The sequence below is a fragment of the Cetorhinus maximus genome, chromosome 8 (genome assembly GCF_964194155.1).
Source record: "Cetorhinus maximus chromosome 8, sCetMax3.hap1.1, whole genome shotgun sequence".
Taxonomy (NCBI): Eukaryota; Metazoa; Chordata; class Chondrichthyes; order Lamniformes; family Cetorhinidae; genus Cetorhinus; species Cetorhinus maximus.
Window position 1 is genome coordinate 114,968,032 of NC_135886.1, and position 21,200 is coordinate 114,989,231.

At 43.0% G+C, this 21,200-nt stretch overlaps 1 protein-coding gene across 1 annotated transcript in view; it reads left to right on the forward strand.

The window, feature by feature from the left end:
• Positions 1-21,200, forward strand: part of tenm1 (teneurin transmembrane protein 1) — a 1,283,715-nt gene that overhangs the window by 1,140,376 nt on the left and 122,139 nt on the right. The window contains exons 18-21 of the mRNA XM_078547452.1: positions 2,727-2,994; positions 5,186-5,329; positions 11,769-12,018; positions 13,983-14,003. Coding sequence (XP_078403578.1) covers positions 2,727-2,994; positions 5,186-5,329; positions 11,769-12,018; positions 13,983-14,003 — 683 coding nt within the window. The remainder of the gene's footprint in view (positions 1-2,726; positions 2,995-5,185; positions 5,330-11,768; positions 12,019-13,982; positions 14,004-21,200) is intronic.

Sequence of the window (21,200 nt, forward strand, 5' to 3'; positions counted from 1 at the left end):
TATTTGCATAAGATTATAAAACAATGAGCAACAGTGACCTAAACCCAGCATTCTTGGCGTTTTAGCATGAATAGGGAAGACAGCTGTAATTTCTATCAATGGTGACACTAATAACAATTATCTATACAATTGGGCCAAACACAACTTCACAATCAAAGTGTCATCTTTTGAACATGTATATATTAACTTATGTGCACTTCCTTTTCACTCGTTCATCACCAGCACTATGACTGACTGTACAGCCTGACGTATTCATCAAGTCCATAAAGGCAGGGATGGCAGGATTGTCGCATGATGAGAGTTTGGGCCAACTATTCACTGGAGCTTAGAAGAATGAGAGGTGATCTCATTGAAACGTATAAAATTCTGACAGAGATGGAGGCTGGACGCAGGGATGATGTTTCCTCTGGCTGGGGGGTCTAGAATAAGGGGTCATAATCTCAGGATATGGGCAGGCCATTTAGAACTGAGCTGAGGAGAAACTTCTTCACTGAGGGCGGTGAACCTGTGGAATTCTCTACCACAGAAGGCTATGGAGGCCAAGTCACTGAACATATTTAACAAGGAAATAGATTTCAAGGGCAGGATTTTGCACTCGACGTGCAGGCACACACCCGAGCATGAAATAATGCGTGATGACATCGGGTGAGCCTCCCAACGTCATCGCGCACTCGCGCAATATTTCGGTTGGCGGGTGTATGCGAGAGTCGGCAGCGCGCGCGCCGACAATTAAGAGGCCTATTAAGGCCATTAATCAATTGATCAACCTGTATTTTTCGCTGCCTGTCCAATGTTACGGTTGGCAGGCAGGCGAAACGGCCAAGCGGCCTTTGGAATTTTTAGAAAACCTCATCCACGGGCCGGATGAAGTTTCCGACATTAATTTTAAAAAATAATGTTTTGACGTAATTTTTATTATGTTTCTGTTCATGTGAGTGAGTCCTATGCCTTCAGGGATCTTTCAGTGCGTGCTTCCCCGTGTATGCACAGGCTATTGTGCCCGTACTCCTCTCACCCCCACCCCAGCAGCGCTGAGCTTCATGACGTGCCATTCACACTGGCTGGCCATTAATTGACCAGCCAGCATGAAATTCTGGTCAAGGCCGATCGCGGGCGATTGGCCATTTCCTGGCCACTCCTGGGCCTGCCCACCATGCCTGCCCGACAACCCAAAAATCCTGCCCCAAGCTCTAAAGGCATCAAGGGGTATGGGGAGAGCACGGGGGTATGGCATTGAGATAGAGGATCAGTCATGATCGTAATGAATGGCAGGGCCGCTCGAAGGGCCAAATAGCCTACTCCTGCTTCTATGGCCAGAATTTTTCCGACGGCGAGTTGGGGGCGGGCTCGCCGACGCGAAAATGACACGGGATGATGTCGGGGAACCCTCAACATCATCCCGCCCCATTTAAATATTCAGGAAGGTGGGCGGACAGCGCGGTCAGCTGTCCACCCTCCGACCTGTCAATGGCCAATTGAGGCCATTGACAGGATAGTTAACCCAATTAAAGGCCCTGCCCGTCCAAGCTTAAGGCTGGCGGGCAGGCCAGGAGCCCCAGCGGGCTTCTGAAAAAACATGAAACCTCATCCACTGGCCGGATGAGGTTTCATGTCTATTTTTAAAAAGTTTAATAAAGTTTTTAGTCATATTTATTAACATGTCCCATCTCGTGTGACATTGTCACATGAGGGGGACATTTTAATAATTTTTTTTATTTTTCTATTTTTGATGTTTATAAAGCTTTCACTGATCTCCCTGAGACAGCGCCTTAGTCTCAGGGAGATGTGCGCTCTTTGACAGTTGGGGAATCCCTCCCCCTCCTCGCACAGGAAGCGCATAGCGCTTCCCGCTGGGTGGGCCTTAATTGGCCTGCCCACGCAAAATGGCGGCGGGGCCTGCTTCGGCAGTGGTGATCGGCTGCCCGCCCACCTATCAAGGGCAAAATTCTGCCCCGTGTTTCTATGGGGAGAATTTTTAGCTCGGTGGGCGGGCGTGTGCCCGACTTGACCGAACGTAAAATGACACATGATAACCTCAGCTATGTGCCTCAGGGAGATTTTCAGGTGCACCCATGCACGAAGTTCATGCTCGCCCTCCTTCCCCCACCCTCCACACAGGCAGCGCTGAGCGCTGCCACTCACGTTTCATGCTGGGCGGGCCCTAATTGCTGAGTAACCGGGCCTGAAATTGACAAACTAATAATAAGAACTAAGCTTCTGCACATCTAATTCAAATAAAACAGCATGTCTTATTAAAAATTTCATGCTTAAAGTGAAAGGCATTAGTCATGGGGAGTGAAACACTTTTAGGCATTCAGTGTCTTCCAGGGTAAAGCTCCTTCCTCCGCCACGTCAGTGTGTTTCAATGATAACTACATGAGCACTTGCTACTGGCACTGATGTGGTATTTTTCACACCAGCCTTACTGCTGCCTGGCTGAGTGAAATTACCAGATTGGTCCTGATTTAAGGGCACTTTTGTATTGGGCCCATGTCCTTTTTGGAACGGGATTGAGATTGCTAAAACTAAATGTACATAGGACATTTACAGCCACTAGACAGGAGATTTTTACCTCATCAGTTAGAGCTGGAGTTACACTCAAATTCCCGAGCCTTTATTGCAGAAAATGAACAATTTACCCCGTGTTCCACCCTTATATCAGAAGCCCCACTGTCACATGGTACATTTCTATTTCAAACTCAAAAGATCTGAACATTCTTTGGCAGGTTGCACAGGAAGAGATTGCTATCCCAGCCAGCTTTGTGAAGCTCAGTTACCTCAGCAGCCGTGCTCCTGGGTATAAATCACTCTTGAGGATTATCATGACTCATGCCTTTATTCCAACTGGACTAATCAAGGTTCATCTCATGATTGCCATTGAGGGACGGCTCTTTCAGAAATGGTTTCCTGCTGGACCTGACCTGGCTTACACTTTCACGTGGAACAAAACAGATGTTTATGGCCAGAAGGTTTCTGGCCTCATTGAAGCAGAAGGTCTGTTATGTAGTTCAATATTTCTCAACGTTTGCTGTGAATTGTGCATGCAGAACAAAAAAGTAATTATTTGAAATTATTTTCTATCTGATAAAATATTCACTGGAAGTCTTTGGAAACTGCTGTGTTAATCTTGTTTTGTTGTGTGTTTTAGCACACACTCAAAGTCAAAAGTGATAAGTTACTGTTGATTAGAATTTATTTTAATGAATACTTAAATTGGGCCGAGCGTCTTCTCAACCAAGCCGTGCTTATTTTTTTTCTTTCTCTGTGACAGGGCTTTGTGTGTGCTAAAATAATGTTAAGAAAATGTTTTTATTTCATGCAATATTTAATCCCTGCCATTAATTTATTTTTATGATCTGACCTGCACAATAAAGGCAAGTTTCAGAACAAATGTTTCCCACTTTCTGAGAGCAGTCAGTTGCTGCCTTGGAGAGATCATTAGTTTCTATTTTAGAGCTGCCTTTAAAATGTTTTCAGCAGTAGCAGCCACTACTTTTACTCTTGTGAGAAGGAGGAAGGGTCAGGGATATTTTATGGGCAGGGGCGGGGCCCGCACGCCGACGTGTAAAATGACGCGGGATGACGTTGGGTGGAACTCCCAACATCACCCTGCATCATTTCCATTTTCAGATCGGCGGGGGCACAGCCGAGTCAGCCTATTGAGGCCATTGAAAAACTAATTAAGGCCAGTAATGGACCTGCCCGTCCAACCTTAAGGTCGGCGGGCAGGCCGGGAGCCTTGGCGGGCTTCGGAAAAAGCACTAAACCTCATCCACGGGCAGGATGAGGTTTCATGAGGGTATTTACATTTTTATTAAAGGTTTCAATAAAAGTTATGGACATGTCCCAACTCTTGTGACAGTGTCACATGAGGGGACATGTCAGGGGAATTTTTTTATCATTTGTATGACAAATTTAAATTCCGAGCCGATCTCCCTGAGGCAGCACTTAGCCTCAGGGAGATATGTGCACTATTTCGCGCGCATGCACGAAAGAACACACTCCTGGCTGAGGGAATCCCCCCGCCCCCCCCAACCCGCCCACACAGGGAGCACATAGTGCTTCCAAACGGATGTCACACTGTAATTGACCCGCCCACGTAAAATGGCGGCACGCCCGCCCGCACCCGCTCCTGCACTCGGTGGGGGGGGTGGAATGTTTCCCTATGCCATTCTTTCCCTCTTTCATAAAGTTGTATTTTAACATTTGGGACTTAGCTTACCACCCTGTTCTCCAAGTCACCTTAAAACCAGTGCTGCCATCCAGGTAGTAACCCCTTACTTCAATTGTGTGTATACTAGAAGTAACCAAGATGTGGCATCAGAATTATTCACCCATTATCCATTTTTAAAAAATCTATTTTGAGTAAGAGATGATCAATCAAAACTAATACAATCCTTAGAAAGTCCTAGTTTGGACCCCTGGTCTGTACTGAATGAGCTGATGACAGTTGGGATAGTGGATGGGGATATCACAATTGACTTAAAAAGGAGGGGGAATTACTAAATGTTCCCATGCCTGCCTCTGTTATCCTACGATCCCTGCTGGAAATGTGTGTTTGTGTGCACTGGGCGAGAAAATTATATGGGTTCTTCTGTCATTCACTTCTTTGGCAAATAACGGGCTGATTTTCACTTCTTTGGCTCACCGGACAAGGTACTGAAGAGCAAGTGTTGCTTGTGGGGCAGTACTCTATCAAAAAATCGATGCCATTTGAAAAAAAACATTTCTTAAAATAAAACACAGTCCATCAATCCACTTCAGAGAGTCTATGTGCTCAAGACTGTGACTTGTACGTTATGTAAATGTATCAGGACAACTATCCATCTCCCAGGGTTTGATGAATTTATGATATAAAACCTTTCACATCACACTCAAGTTTTTGCAGTCAAACTTTAGATATTTTTATTCACCAATCATGCCACAAAATCTATGGTGCCATCATTTATAATGTTAAACACATCACATAATACATCAAAAACCTTACACAGCTTGTATTTATTTGATATAGTTTTAGTAAGGAGTGAAATTAAGTGAAATTACATAGTGCAAGTGTGAATGAATGATCCTCACCTCTAGAATTACAGGCATAATCCAACCACAAGTGAATCAGCTAGCGCCAGTGTTTGAATCTATAATCTCAGCATGAAGAGATTTAAAATGTTCCTTTTTAATTGTTTCTCAGTTTCTGTGGGATATGAATATGAAACCTGCCCTGATTTGATACTGTGGGAGAAAAGGACAGCAATTCTACAGGGGTTTGAAAAGGATGCTTCCAATCTAGGTGGCTGGTCTTTGGACAAACATCATGTTCTAAACATACAAAGTGGTAAGTGTCTTCAATCTAATACAGGTGCTAGATTCACAACAGACAATTAATTAGAATCTTCTTTGTCAATTTTTCAATAACATTAAAAGCAATAGCATATCCCCCCCCTAAGACCTGGGTTCAAATGCAACCTTAACAATGAGATGATGGTCTCTCCCTGCCCTATAAGCAGTGGGTTTGGGCAACCTCAAACCAGTTTCTGACTGGCATGGATCAAAAGCACAAAACTAACACTTCATTTGATTCCAGATGCCAGTCTCACTCAGATAGACCATAGGATGACTAGCGTAGGAAATAAATTTAGGAATTTTCTACTGGGTTCATGCTGAAGCATGTTGTTAATTGGTGGAGGGAGTTTTACTCTGCATTTAATAAGGTTGCATCTGACCTTGACATACTTGGTGTTGGCGCTGAAGCCAAAAGGATCTATACCACTGTCCAAAAAAAAGGAGTGTAAGCTTTCAACATATTGGGCAGGAAGTGTGCACTCATTACAAGCTGGAAGTGTACCCCCAGCCTTATTGGTATAGGTGAAAAATGGCTTCAGAGATTAACACATGAAACAAGACATTAGGCCCTTTTGTTATATGAATACCTTATGCTTATTGGAGACCCTCTGTTCAAAACTAGGTTGCCCTGAAGGCAGCTAGCCCAAACAGCATAATGGGCTGTAAAGCACTTTGGGATGCCCTGAAGTTGTGAAAGGCACTATATAAATGCATGTCTTTCTTTCTTGCTGATGCTTTTATCTCCCCTTGAAAAAGAAATCAAGCAGTCTTACTAAAAACACACATTCTCATTTTTTAATAGTACACTTATTGACCCAGATTGTCAAAGCCATTACTCAACCTTAAATCAGCTATCTTCTTTAAGCATTTGTTCCATGTACCAACATCCTTAGGGGGGAAAAAGCTTGCTCCAATATCTAACCATGCTGGGCATTTATGAATTTTGTATTTTTTCCTTTAACCTTACATTTATTGTCCACGTTAAATGACTTACTTACTTCAACATTATCGGCGGGATTTTCCATACCCGCCCGCCGTTGCGATCTTCCGGTCCCGCCGCAAGTCAATGGACATCTGGCTGGGGCGCCGCCTCACCCACGGCAGGTCCTGCCCGCAACACGGCCAGAAAATCCCAAATGTATTTATCTTTCATTATGTTAAGATTTTTCTTCTAATTCGATATTTTGCACTAATTCAGGTTCAAGCCTTCTGAATTGTAGAATTGCCGTAATATAAATGGACCTCCTTATTCGAGGGCTCAGTCATTTTTGGGTCAATTACCTTGCTTACTAAACATTTAGAATGGCTTCTCCTAATCAGACGTAGTCAACACAGTTTGGTAAATGCAGGTCATGCTTGCCTAAATTAAATTATTGTTTCAAGGAAACCTTAGGCCCAGATTTTCGCCATGAAGAGATCCCTTCTGTCATGGCGACAATTGTGTAAGTGGCCAAATATCATAAGTTCCACCTCCAAACACGGCACTTCCTATTTTCACAAGGATGGAAATGAGGGCGGGGCGCGTTTCATGCATGCGCAGTTTATGGAGGCAGCTGGCCATTTAAATCATCAGCTGCCTCCACTGAAGTGGGATTTTGGTAGGCCAGGAGAATGAAACCCAAAGTGTAGATGAGACCTGGTAAGAACAGATTTGAACTTTGTGGATTTGTTTGGATCGCTAGGGCACCCCTTTGGAGAGGTAAGGTACCCCTTAGGATCTGGTACCAGGACACCTTTGGGGGAGGCAAGATGCCCTTTGGAGGTCAGGTGCCCTTTGGAATTGTTCAAATTAGGCATAAGTGTGCATAAAAAGTGCATAAGCGCATTACTGTCAAGCTCATTGGAACTGTCAACAGACCTGTCAAAACTGCCAGAAGCACCTGTCAAAGGAATCTGTCAAGCTTCAAGCCATTTAAAAGTCCTGCCCTTTAAATCTTTGAAAAAAATGTCTGGAATGTTAAAAAAAATAATTGCTTGCTATTTCACTCTGTCTCCAATAAAAGGCTGATGGTTTCCATTGCTGTATTACTGCTGCATGACAGATTTCACAGCCATCCATTATCACAGTAGGCTGTCTGCCATTTCACAGTTTGACTGACAGCTACAGATGGTTATAGACTCTTTGATGTGAATTCCAATACTTGTTGTCAGAAGAGATTGTGCACTTGAATGAAATGTTTGTTCTTATAAGGCTTTATTTAGTTGAAGGAATGTGAATGAGAGTGTTTTTTCAATATGTTGAAATCTGCAATAGACACTTAGGGGAGGATTTTCCCCTCGTCGGGTGGGCGCAGCCAATTAACGGCCAGCCAGCGTGAATCGCGCGCTGAAAAGCTCAGTGCTGCCTGAGTCGGGGGGGGGCGGGAGGTGAGGGGTGTGAGAAGGGTGAGCACAGAAGTCAGCGCAGGCGTTGGGGAGCTCACAGTGAAAGCTCCCCGAAGGCACAGAGCTGCCTCAGGGAGCTGAAGATTTCTAACATTTTAAATAAAGATATTAAAATTAAGGTAAACATGTCCCCTCATGTGACTCTGTCACAGGAGCAGGGACATATTAAAAATGAAATTAAAAAAATGTTATTTTATTTTTAATTAACATCGGAAACTTCATCCCACCCGTGGGTGAGGTTTCCTCAAAGATCCAAAGGCCACTTGGCCTTTTTGCCCACCTGCCGACCATAAGGTTGGAGGGGCAGGGAAAAATTCAGTTTAATTAATTTATTCATGGGCTTAACAGCTCTCTTAATTGTCGGCAGGTGAACTGCTGACTCCCGCGCGTGCCCGCCAGCCGAAATATCACACGAGCGCACGATGACATCGGGACACTTGCCCGACGTCATCGCACGTTATTTCACACTCGTGCATGCCGGGCGCATGCCTACATTCCAAGCTGAAAATCCAGCCCTTAGAACTTTATTTCATAGAACTTTGTTGTATCTCATCTCTGCATGGGTCCTGAGGACCGCCTATGATGGATACTAAGTGAGTTGGTATAGCAGGTGTAAGGGCAAAGGGTGGTAGGTGGGAGGCATGGATTGGTATCAGTTGGCACGAAGTTGGCACAGGGCTATAAGGAGCCATGGGGGTGGGTGAAGTGGCATAGGTTAGCTTGAAGGTTATGAGGGACCATGGTGGGGCGGGGGGTGGAGGGGGTGGATGGATGGGCATGGGTTACCACAGAGGTTGTAAGGTGTTATGGGGGTGGGTGAGGACATTGGTTGGCATGGAGGGTATGAGGCATTTAGGAGTTAAAGGGCTGGTGAGGGAGATTAAGGTGGCATGCTTTGGCATGGATGGGGCATGGGGAGTGTGTGGGGAGGTAAGAGGCGATGAGGGGTGAGGGCTGGAGGGATGGCTCATGTTTTAAACCTTATTTTTAAACTTTGGACACAGTTCCAGAGCCCTGAGGCACGCCCTCTGCCCAACCCACCTCCGCATCTGGCATTCTCCTCAGTCCTTCCTGAGTTACCCGCCCCAACATCTAATCCTGCCTGTCCCCCTCCCCCCACGCCCCACCCCCCCCAAACCTACCCTGGGCCAAAAGTCTGACATCTGGGTGGCCATTTTTAAAGGTCTGTGTAGAAAAAGGAAATGTAGTAGACGTTGTGTAAGGTTTTCAAAAGACATTTAATAGGTCCCTGTCATATTTCAATATTCTCTGATAATTATCCACACAGTGATTTGAAATTCTGAGTTTAGGTCTTTTTTAAAGCAAAGACGTATTATTGCAAGCTTGGGAATAAAAATGACTGGATACAAAGTGGTTAATAATAAGCAAATTAGAAGCTGTTTTTTTCCAGAAAATAATCAATAAGCAATCCATTAGTTCATCTAGGTAATCAGAAAAAAAGCAATTTACACTCATTTTATCAGAAAACCCTCTGATCTCTGTCTGTGAAGACAGAAATTAAAAAGTGAAAGAGGTTTCATGAGCTGCACAGACAATCAGGCAGCAAAAGGCAAGCTGAGTAATAGAAATTCGATTTCAAGGAGATGAGATGCTGCCTTGACCTGTAAGGCAGCATACAGAGGAATTGTTTGTTTACATTAAGTTACAAGTCCTACTGATGTGTGGTAGTCTATTCATTATTTTTGTATCATTATGAGAAGATAAATTTTACCAATTCAACTACAAGGACCTAATCATATAACTTACTTAAGGTGTGCATAGACCAGTTATATTATAAATGTGATCATAAAATGGAAATGAAAATAAAATGTATGAATTTAAAATTGAAGCTGACTTAAGTTTGAAAACCGTGGTCAAATTATTTCCCATTCTCTAACCCCACTTCACCTGAAGAATACACTTGGTCTTGACTTGCCAAGTGCATTGCCACAAGAGATCAATTAATAAATAAACTAGAAACTCATTCATGGCTTTCACAAAATAAGGAACAGAATAGTAAAATACAATTTAAAGGATTAGCAAAAGTCCTAGAATACTATTTAATAGAAATGTAGTTTTAATTATTCAATCGTTGTAAATTTGCAACACTGATGTTAACCCCTACATTGTATGAACACTCTTGTCCTGTTGTGCTGAGTGATTGTTTTCAAGCACAACATCAATCTACACAGGGCAGTTTGATTCAAACTGCAGTTATTGTAGCAATGTTACTAAATCACATTACTAAAATCCATTAAGCTGTCAAAACACTGTAGCCAGCATACAATATGGATAATAACACTCATAGGACATGTGTAAGTGCTATTCAGCAATCTTATTAAATAGAAATGAAAATTAAAATCTGTTTATGTATCTAATACTGACATGGGAGAGGTTAGCTTTCCATTAGATTTAAGCTCAGCTCCAACTCAATGCCATCTGGCTACTCACAAGCCAGCTTTTCATGAAACTAACTGTTTCCAACCTACTGTACACTGCACATTTTACTCCTGGTCCACTTTATGCAATGCTGCTAATCCCAAATATTCTCTCCTGCTGCTGGCTGGCCAAGGTCATTCCCACTTTGCCTTGATGCTGGCTGACTGGTGCCAGTCTGATTGTTCCATGGTGCTGGCTGGTACTGGTCCCAGTCTCTCCCAATACTTGGCTAGGACTACTCGTTCCATCTCCCAATGTTGGCTGCTTATATCTCATGCTGTACTCGTTTACCTGTTTGAACTTTATGGACATGGCACATTTTGGGGGGAAAATTATATGGTTAACATAGAATTGGGCTCAATGTTAAGATTCAAGCACATGGCACACAAGCAGGCTACATAATAATGTTTTGGTTGAAAACTTGAAGCAAATCTGGTTGCACAGTTTAGTTTTCTAAGTTGTTAAGTGCCTCTTCCCTCAGACAGAGCAGGAGTTTCACCTACCTGTGAGAATGTGATTAATTTACTCAGGAGTCATGCAATTGTGAAAGCCTGCAGTTGACAACTTTTACCAGTAAAACTAATTAGCTTTTCTTCATTTTATTCCCTCCAGCATTTTCAGTTTTGCAATCTATTTAAAAATTCCATTATAATAAAATAAAACATCAGGATGAAAAACAGAATAGAAGAACAATTTTGCCTGACATTTTCTAATTAAACAAATGTCAGATTTCTAAGATCATTCCAGTACTGAGGAATAAATGAGGCTGAATCCCTTCTGATGCTTTTTGCTAGCTATATGTTAAAACTGACATTAATCTTATAATGTTATGCATAATATTTAGTATGTCTCATATGGAATGATGGGTGCAGTAATGAAAATTAAGAGAACAATCTTGCTGCTATCTGTGTTCTAAATTTCAGAAAATGCACTGATGATAGGTAAAGTCTATTACAAATAGAGGACAGAACATTTTCCTATTTTGTGTTGTAACTAATTTGAACATAACTCATTTCTGGCATTGAAATAAACAGCCTGTATTCTTCAATTAAACTTTATATTCTAAGAAATCTCAGCCCTTTTTGGATCTAAGACCAATCAGTGGCAATTTAACACCTTTGTACTCAATTTAATTTAAGTCAGCAAATTGAGTTTCTGCTAAGTGAAAATATAGGCTGAAAGTTCTCCAGAATTATTTGCCTTAAATATTTTGGCAAGATCTTTGCACTGTAGCATATTATTCTAATTGGAAATGCTCTTTATGACATTTGTACTACATGCTACAGAAAAAAATTAAGCTATTCTGTTTATGCTGAAAAAGGAAAGAGAAAACTATTTGACAAAATTTGTATAGGCAATGTTTTTACTATAGTGAAGGGTTCAAATACAATAGGACAAAAGTTAAGAAACAGAAATTTGGGGATAAGACAGGAAGTCAAATAAAAAGCCTGTATTCGAGTAAGATTTATGGAATAAACTACTAAGAATACAGTGAAGGAGTAAATATAATTGGTACATTGGATGTGCTTATTGATAAAGTTGGTAAATGGAGAATTGGGGTTGCTGGTATCTCTCCTAGCTATTTCCTCCTCTCATTTTGTATTCAGGAATTCTGCACAAAGGAAATGGTGAAAACCAGTTTATATCCCAGCAACCACTTGTCATTACAAGCATCATGGGAAATGGTCGTCAACGGAGCGTTGCTTGTCCAAACTGCAACAGCCTGGCACATGACAATAAACTCTATGCACCAGTTGCTGTGGCATGCGGCCCAGATGGCAGTGTCTACATCGGGGACTTCAATTTTGTACGCCGGATCTTTCCATCTGGAAATGCCATAAATATTTTAGAATTGAGGTATGATGTGCTTGAGCTGATTTATATGTTAGAGTTTCAAACCTAAGGTTCAACTATTGCAAGCCTGACATTTTGAAGGGTTCCCTGTCATCATGATGGTGAATGTATTACTAAGTGCAAATTCTATATACATTGAATCTCCCAATAGATTTCATGAGATTCTTTTTAGCCCTGTGCATTTGGGGGCTCATGAAATTTCCAGTTGCAGCAAATAGCTTCTGTGTGAAGAATGGGTATGAGCGCTGCTTTGTCATTGTTTTATTAAAAATTGTTTTCTTCCCCCAATCATCCTAGGGTTTTCGCCAGTGCAGGTGTTGAAAAGTGCTGGCCGTGAGTAAGCAAAGCTGCCTCTTGTGGCATATTACTATAAGCAGCACCAAGCTGTTTCCAATACCCTCTGTTTGCCATGTTGTAAAGATGAGGTTGGAAATGATCTCCAAGGCTGGAATTTTCCAGCCCCCCCCACCACCCCCCCGCCCCCCCACCGGCCGCCACAGGCTCCCCCACAGCAGGGCCGGTGAGCCATTGAAATCTCCATTCACATCTGCGGAGACCAGAAGATCCCACCGGCGCGAGGGGCTGGAAAAGTCCGGCCTAAGAGCTAGACTTCTATTTAGAAGTGAGGAGCATTTAAAATCACCAAGCTCTCCCTCCCAAACCTCAACAAAGTTAGATATATTAGATTACTGTCCCTTTTGTGGACCACTTTATAGTTTTTTTCTCCTGGTCTCTGTCTTTCTTTAAAAACAATTTAAGGTGCACTGTTCCTTTCAGGGACTGCAATCTTCCCATTCCTCCTGTATTATACAAAATGACTCCTGATGAAAGGGAAATTAAGCCCGCCCTTATTTTGACAACTGAATGTGTATTGTGTTATGCAGAGGGATAGGGTTAATGGAGTTTCAGATGTTACACTTGCATGTTGCATTTTTATTTTTCTAATTATTCCTAATTATTTTTGTTCATTAATTTGCCTAACAACAAGCCAATAAACAGGCTGACCAACTTGTAACATCTGGGGCCGAGGAATAAAGCATTACCCTACTACAGCTGAAATTTCTATGCAACTTGTCTGCATTGTGTGGTTTTTCCCTTCTGAATGCTGTAACTGATGATAGGCTATCGTTGTGGAAGCAGCAGGAGTACACTGGTAGTTCTCCTGCCACTTCCCATAGTTGAGCCGAGGTCGTGAATGCAAGTCGGCTGTTAACACTGTTGGGTGTCACAGTCATGCCCACTGACATATTCACAGAATCAGAGTCAGTTTTTGAGCAACCCAATCATTGGAGAAGTGATGTATAGAATGAGCTGAACAGACAGTGTCGCTATAAAGGGGAAAATCAGGCAATCTGCAGGAAGCCAGATATCCAGCGATCTCTTTAAGGATTGATGGTTTGGCCAATTCACATGCAGTACCACAGATTTGGGGCCTGCATTGGCTTATTGATGTCCTTTGGGGGGCATCCAGTCCACCCTCAATCCATCATGTTTGACTCTTAATTGTCCCCTGAAGAGGCCTAAAAAGCCACTCAGTTACCACTAACTTCTCAGGACAACTGGGAGTGGGCATTAAATAAGGCCTTGCCAGCGATACACACAGCCCAAGAATTTTTAAAAAGGCAGCTAAGACTGCAAACACTTGCCTTGCTCACATGCTCTTCTCCTTGCTAAATTCAATCTGCATAACAATTTATGGGGTGAAATTGCACTGTGTGTACCAGCGTCTGAATATTTAAAGGAGCTCAGCTCTCTATTTTAACAAACAGTGGAACTGGTTTAATATTAATTATTCAGAATCTCTACTATAACAGTGAAAGATTTTCATTCTAAAATATAGCATGATTTCACCCATTTTTTTGTGTATATTTTTCTTAAATTTTATTTCCTTTACATTGATTTACAGAGTAATTAAATCCTGTTCTTTTTCTCTTGATCTGTTCCTTTGTGATTCTCAACTTCTACAGAAACCGAGACATGAGACACAGGTAGGTTGAAATTTTGAATGTTTTTGACTTGTAGCTACGAGGTTAAAGTTGTTCCTCCCCCCAGCCCCCTTCTCCAACCCAAAGGCATTTCATATTCTTCAAGTGATGTGCTCCAACGTATAATTTGAAATCATGCCTTGCAGTCTGTGGGAAGACTTTTGTATTTTTATAGCAGGGCTGGAACTCCAGAACTGTGCACTTCCATCACAAAGTCCTTGGACTCTACCTTGCACAGGTCATTCTGTCTCTGTGCAATTGCAGCAATGTGGCAGTACAGACCAGCTAGAACCAGAAACCTTGGCGCCCTGCCATTTACTCAGCTGTGAAGAGAGGGTGAGGAGAGGGGAGGATTTCTGTACAGGAAACCTGGAAGTACATGTTTCCTAGGTGTCCTGCTAGAACAGGATAACTTTTAAACCTTCTCAATGGATTTCCCACCCAACCAGATGTGGGAAGGTGCTTTCCCTTGTGCCAGATTGACAGAGTAAAGCAACCAGGGAACGATGCCACGTAATTAGGAGATTACGATGGGGTGCTCGGACAGTCAGAGATTGTGGGAGTGGGTTGGGGAAAATCAGAGATCAGAGATCAGGGGAGTTGGAGAGTGCAGGGGAGGGTGCTGTAAATCAGAGATCATGGATGGTTTGGGGGGACTGTCCGTTGATCGTGGGATGTGTAAAGAGGTTTGTTTGCTGGGCCTGGAGAAAATACCCCTCCTTCTCTTGGCCCACAGATGGTTCTCTAAAGGCACTTACCTCACAGATCTGGCACTTTTCACTTCCTTTTACTTGCAGGGATTCCCAAGATCTGGGAAACCCGGTCTCCAGGGTTTAAAACAATTCCTGTCAAAATAGAGGATTTTACCAACCAACTTGCCTTCTGAGAGCATATTGGCTGCCAACACAGACCTGCCTCCTTTAAAACAGAGAGTGGGTGGGTTGGGTGAGGTTTGAGATTTTAGAAGTTTTATCTGCTATCCACCCTGAACCCACCTGTCGTCAATTAAAATTACCCTCTAAATGTCTCCAGCAAGGAAATCCCCTTTCACAATTCAAAAGCAATTACATTACTTTAACGATAAATTTTAAACATTTATTTATTATGCACTGAAGGTTCAAAGCTGTAATATCTCATCTGGTTGACTTTTATAGGTCTATTGTACCTAGTAAACAATACCATGAAACATATGTGCCACACAAATATTTAAAGATTCATGTAAAATACTGTATTGCATATTAGTAACGTGACTAATATAATATTTACAGAATACATGCAAAATATTGCGATGAGTGCATGGTTAATCATGAGGGCAAACTCTAACTCAATGAGTTGTGTTTGAAACTGAATGTTCCACAGATTCAACAAGTGTGCACGTATAATGATGTAATTTAAAAAAAGAAATTATTCAGTTCATTTCATTTGATTTTTGCTGATGATGTTGTCATTACGAATTGTGCAAATCAGAATGTATGAGTACTTTACTACTGGTGCACATAGCTTCTGCATCTGTTTGGATGAAATAGACATTCCAGTGCAGCTAAAACATTGACATCTGCCTAACAAAATGGAAAATTGCCTATGTCCACAAAAATTTTAACAATCCAATCCAACTAATTGCCATCCTGTTATCAGCGAAATGATGGAAGGCTGAAAGCGCTATCAAACAGCTCTTAATTACTCATACTCAGTTTAGATTCAGACTTCATCATAGCCTTAGTCCAAACATAGATGAAAGAGCTGAATTCCAGAGATGAAGTGAGAGTGACTGCCGTTCATTTCAAGGCAGTATTTGACCAAGTATTGCTTCGAGGAGCCCAAGTAAAATTGAAGTCAATGGGAATCGGGAGGAAAATGTTTCCACTGGCTGGAGTCAAAACTATTACAAAGGAAGACGGTTGTGTTTGTTGGAGGCCAATCAGCTCAGCTGTAGTACATTGCTGCAGGAGTTACTCAAGGTAATGTCCTAGGCACAGCCATCTTTGGTTGCTTCATCAATGACCTTTATAAGGTCAGAAGTGGGCATGTTCTCTGATAATTGCACAATGTTCAGTCCCATTTACAAGCCCACAGATAAGAAAGAGTCAGTGCCCACAACAGCAAGACCTGGTCACATTCAGGCTTGGGCAGTTAAGTTGCAAGTAACTGATGTGCCACTGATGTGCCAGGCAATGATCATTTCCAACAAAATAGAGTCTAACCACCTCCCCTTGACACCAGCAGTGGGTCACCCATAATTAATATCCTGACCAGAAACTTAACTGGACCAGCCACATTATTGCACTGACTACAAGAGTAGGTCAGAGACTAGGAATTCTGTAGTGAGTAACTCACCTCCTGACTACCCAAAGCCTGTCCACCATCTACACGGCATAAGTCAGAGTGTGTTGGAATGGTCTCCACTGGCCTGGAACGATGCAGCTCCAGCAACACTCAAGAGGCTCAACACTATCCAGGACAAAGTAGCCCATCACCATCTTAAACATTCGCTGTCTTCACCACTGGCGCAATGCGGCCTACAAGATGTGCTGCAGCAATGTGGCAGGGTTTCTTCGACAGCACCTCCCAAACCTGTGGGTGCTATAGGTGCAAGTAGATGTACTTTGTAATGGACAGAATAGAAGGTGAAGCTCAGCTCAGGGTCAAATAGGATGTCAAGAATGCAAACAAACTGGCTTATAGTTGTGGCAGGATGCCGAAGGCAATTGCTTCAGTCTTCCCAGTATTTAACTGGAGAAAATTGCAGCTCATCTACAACTGGATTTTGGATAATCAATCTGATAAAACTGAAGCAGTGGTCAAACAGGTCATTGATGGAGAAGTAGAACTGACTGTAATCAATGCACATGTGGAAACTTGAGCCTATTTCTTAAGATGACGTTGCCAAGGGGCAGCATCTAGATGGGCCAAGAATAGATTTTTGATGGACTCCAGAAGTATGGTTTTGGGGTGGGAAGAGAAGCTATTGCTGGAGATGCTCTGACTAACATTGGATACATAAGAGTGAAAGCAAACCAGGGTATTGCTGCTGAGCTAGACATCAGAGTAAAGGAATTTGAGGGAAGTGATGTGAAGAATGAGAAGGGTAATGCAACATTGTCATAATGGCAGAGGAATTCATTTGTGGCATAGATTAGGACTGTTTCAGTGATGTAACAAGGACAGAATGTCATTAGAGAAATTTAACCATGAAGGGACAACACATCGAAGAACTTTAACTAGGACAGGGAGATTAGAGATGGGTAGTTTTCAAGCATAGAGGGGTTAAAGTTGCTTTTTGAGAAAGGAAGATGACAATGATTTTGAAAGGGTGGAACACAAACTTGAGGATAGGCATCTATTTGCAATGTTAGCTCGTGTAGGGGCCAGGCTGGTCAGATGTATACTCAGTAGCTTAGAAATGGGGTCAAGTTAGGCAAGAAATTAGAAAAACATGTTTGGGGCAGGAAAGCCTGGTAGGAGATTTGCTTTAATGGGCAAGGAGAAATGGGAGAAGCAGCAGCTGTTCTCAAAACTTAGTGACAAAGATACCCATAGTTCCTCATGCTTTTTCAGGTGAGGGCAGGGCAGTGAAGAAGGAACAGAGGGAGACCGTTAGTACTGGACAAAATAAACCTAGGCTGCTCTCATCCATCACCTGACTTAACCTGGCCAAACCAGGCTGGATTGGCTGACTTATGCCTTCAGGAACCTATTCGCTAACTTTGCTTTGAGGTGTTAATATCTCAGGAAGGCTTGACTGCCACAGAATGAAGGCAACATGGCTGCTCCCTGAGAGTCTTGTACAGACACGCATGATGACCGTTGGTGGTTGCAACAAGCTAAACAGTGTTGCTTTTGGAATTGATAAAGACGCCAAGGTGATCCGAGGGTGCCTTGACTGCCATGTGTACGGTCGGTTAATTACTGGGCCTGTGGGAAGCCAACCAGATTGACAAAGCCAAGTGCCCACTCATTCTCACTGGCCTTATCAGTTGAGGAGTGCACACAACTCCTGGTCCTGACAAACATAGCACCAGCCACCTGCGAGATGCAATTGTGAGAAACAGATTGCTACAAAGATCACCTGCTAATCCCTGGAAGGAGCCAGAAGCTGTGAAATTAAGGACTGTGGTGGCTCTGATGATCACAGGCAATGTGTGCCCAGCTGGTCCACTTGGCAGAAGGCATTCTTCCAGGAGGCTGAAAATGTCAGCGGCCACCTGGTGCAAAACCGTAAGCCTCCTGAGGCCCTGCTGCTCAATCATGACCAGGAAACTTATCCTCTGCCTGTAAACCCTGTAGTGGGCTACCACCTCCTGTGAACTAGAGCTCTATGCTTATCTCCTCTCACCTGCAGAATGGGGGGTGGCTGAGGAGAAGGCTTCTGGTGCTGCTCCTGCTCATCTTGATATTCCTTATCTGAGGTCCAAGGTATAGCTATATAAGCAGCTCCTGTGCTGATCTGAAGGTTGACAGCTGGGAAGTGTAGATCAAGGGTAATGAACGCCACAGTAGTAGAAATCACCTCCAATGCAAGTCCAGTGAGAAAAAGCCTTTTACCAAGGCAAAGAAGCAGATGTGAAATCTCAGTACTTAAAGCATTTCTTGCCTGTCAACTGCTCAGACCCGTCAGTTCCTACTGCCTTCACCAGTCGTTTTCCCTGATGAGTTCCAGAAAGACTGGGAAACCTGTGCACTCAATATTAAAGTCAGAATTTAGGATTAAAGAAGTAAAGAAATTAGTTTACATATGTAAATAACTGAACGGACTGTCCCACAGGGGTTTCCTGTGCACTGTAGATCATGGCTAAGGTTAAAGGCAGAAGTTGGCAGGTTCCTGCCAGTTTCCCAGCATGCTGGAAATTTCTGCTTTTTTAACCGGTCGCCCGCCTGCAGCCCACCCAACTCATCATTAAATTTCACCCCCCCTCACCCGGCCCCTAATAGTTTACCCAACTCATTTATACTGTGTGATTTAATGGCCTATCTTGGCACACGTGGAATAGTGTATATTTCTGAAGGAGTCTGGAGTCATCCCCAATACCTGTACCCCAAAGAGGATAAGCAAAACTGCTGAAGTTCACAGCTGTGATCCTCATTATATGAACACTGGTGCTGTGCATTTGTGTTACACTGGATTCATGGTTTCATAATGACAGATGCAGTAACCTTTATGAAGTTACTTGTCAAAATACAATCAAGAACAAAAAGCATGATTCAACAACTGAGGGTTGTAGTTAGACATTTAGAATAGAGTTATGCAGCACAGTATGAAAGTATTTAAAGTCGCAAACGTAACAGCCAATTTGCACACAGCAAACTCCTACAAACAGCAATGAGATAAGTTATCAGGTTTTTAAAAAATTATTTAAGGATAAATATTGGGAAGGTCACTGGGGAAACTCTTTTTTGAATGAATGTCATGTGATCTTGAGAGGACAGAAAATACCTCAGTTTAATGTCCTAGATCTGAGACATGACAGCTTTGACAGTGCAGCACTCCCTCCATACTGCACTGAACAGTCAGCCTGATTATGTGCTCAAGCCTTTAGAGAAGGGCTTGAACCTATGATCCTTTGACTTAGAGACTACAAGCAGAGGATTAGTGATGGATATATTTCACAGCTCCTCTTGGTACACTCAGAGCAGTGGCTTGATGAGTAGAATTAACCATGTTCTGCACTTGAAAAAGGTAGCAATTTGGAAGAAGCTCCAGGTGACTGCTGAAGTGAACACAGTTGGGCAGCACATAGCTAAACATGAGCCCAGGTCTTCCAATCTCTCGGTCATTGGAGACCGGATGTACCGCGGAAGATGCGCTATGGAACCCCTCGGAAGTCTCAATGCAAAGACTCGGTGGAAACTGCTCCAGAAGTTTGAGCTTTTGGAAGGCAAATCACCTGCCAGAAAATCTCCAATTCTAAGTTAGAGTCGGAGACTTTGGACAGTTCCGCGGTACTTATCTGGATAGTTACCCAGGAAATCTTAGACAGAAAGAAACCTAGTCTAATACCTGGGTAATTATATAACTGACCCCCCCCCCTCCACTGCAATCACCCACCCTGAACCGCTGACTCCCACCTCGACCCTCAACTCTCCCTTTACCCAACCTGACTAAACCCTGACCCGACCCAACTGCCCCGCGACCCACCTACCCACTCACCCACCTGCCACCCCTGCCCACCTACCCTATCCACCTGCCACCCAGACACCCTACCCCCTTACCCACTTACCTTACCCACCCTACCCTCTCACCCACCCTTCCCACTTATCTTACCCAGCCTATCCCTTTACACACTTACCTTCTCTCCGCAACTTCGGGACATTCAAATTCTTCACTTACAGAGTATGGCAGCTAGTGCCATAAAAAGGGGGCATGGTTTCTGCGCGGATTCTCACCATTGCTCCCTCCGAGTCTGTTCTGCAGGATCCTCCATTGGAAAACTGCCCTGAAAAATTGCAGCAAGGTAAGTGTATATTTTTTTGTCTGTTCAAGGTCAGAAATAGGGGTTCCTACCCCTGAAGGAAGATTCGGGCCATGGTTTCAGTTGCACACTTAATGGAACAGTGTATGAAAGGCAGTCGATTCCTGTGATATGCACTGTGGTTGCTGGAGGCATAAGTCTGGCATAAATGCAAGGCTGTGTTAACCCTTCACTGCCACTGGTAGTACAGTGCAAACAGTTAATTGTTCCTGCAGCCCTTCAAAGACCAGCTGGTACTCCTCAGCAGCAACAGCAGTCATCCTGCAGTACACAGCAGAACAGCTGGCAAGGTGAACCTTTGTCAATTTATATGCAAAAATCTTGGGAGGGAAATATAGATTTGTGGTGCACAGACAGATACAACTCCGTTTACTGATGTGTTACAAAATCTGCATTTATACCAGTGATCACATACTTTTGTTTTGATTAAAAATATGTCAATATAATTTGGGTACAAAGCATAGCCTGTGGAAGGCTTAGTTCATATGCTGAAACAGTCCAGTTGGGATGAATTACGTGAGAAAATGCTGGATTTTACACCAACATAAAAATACCATGATAAACAAGGTGACAATTATTGATGTTTCACTGTAGGAGATTTTCATATTGGTTGATGTGACAAAGTGACAGATTTCCTGTAGGGTGAGATGCTTAGCTTCCATCAGGCAGGCAGCTTGATGCCAGCTGAGAGCTGGCAAAAGTTATTAAAAGTACAGCTGGTGGATCGAGCATT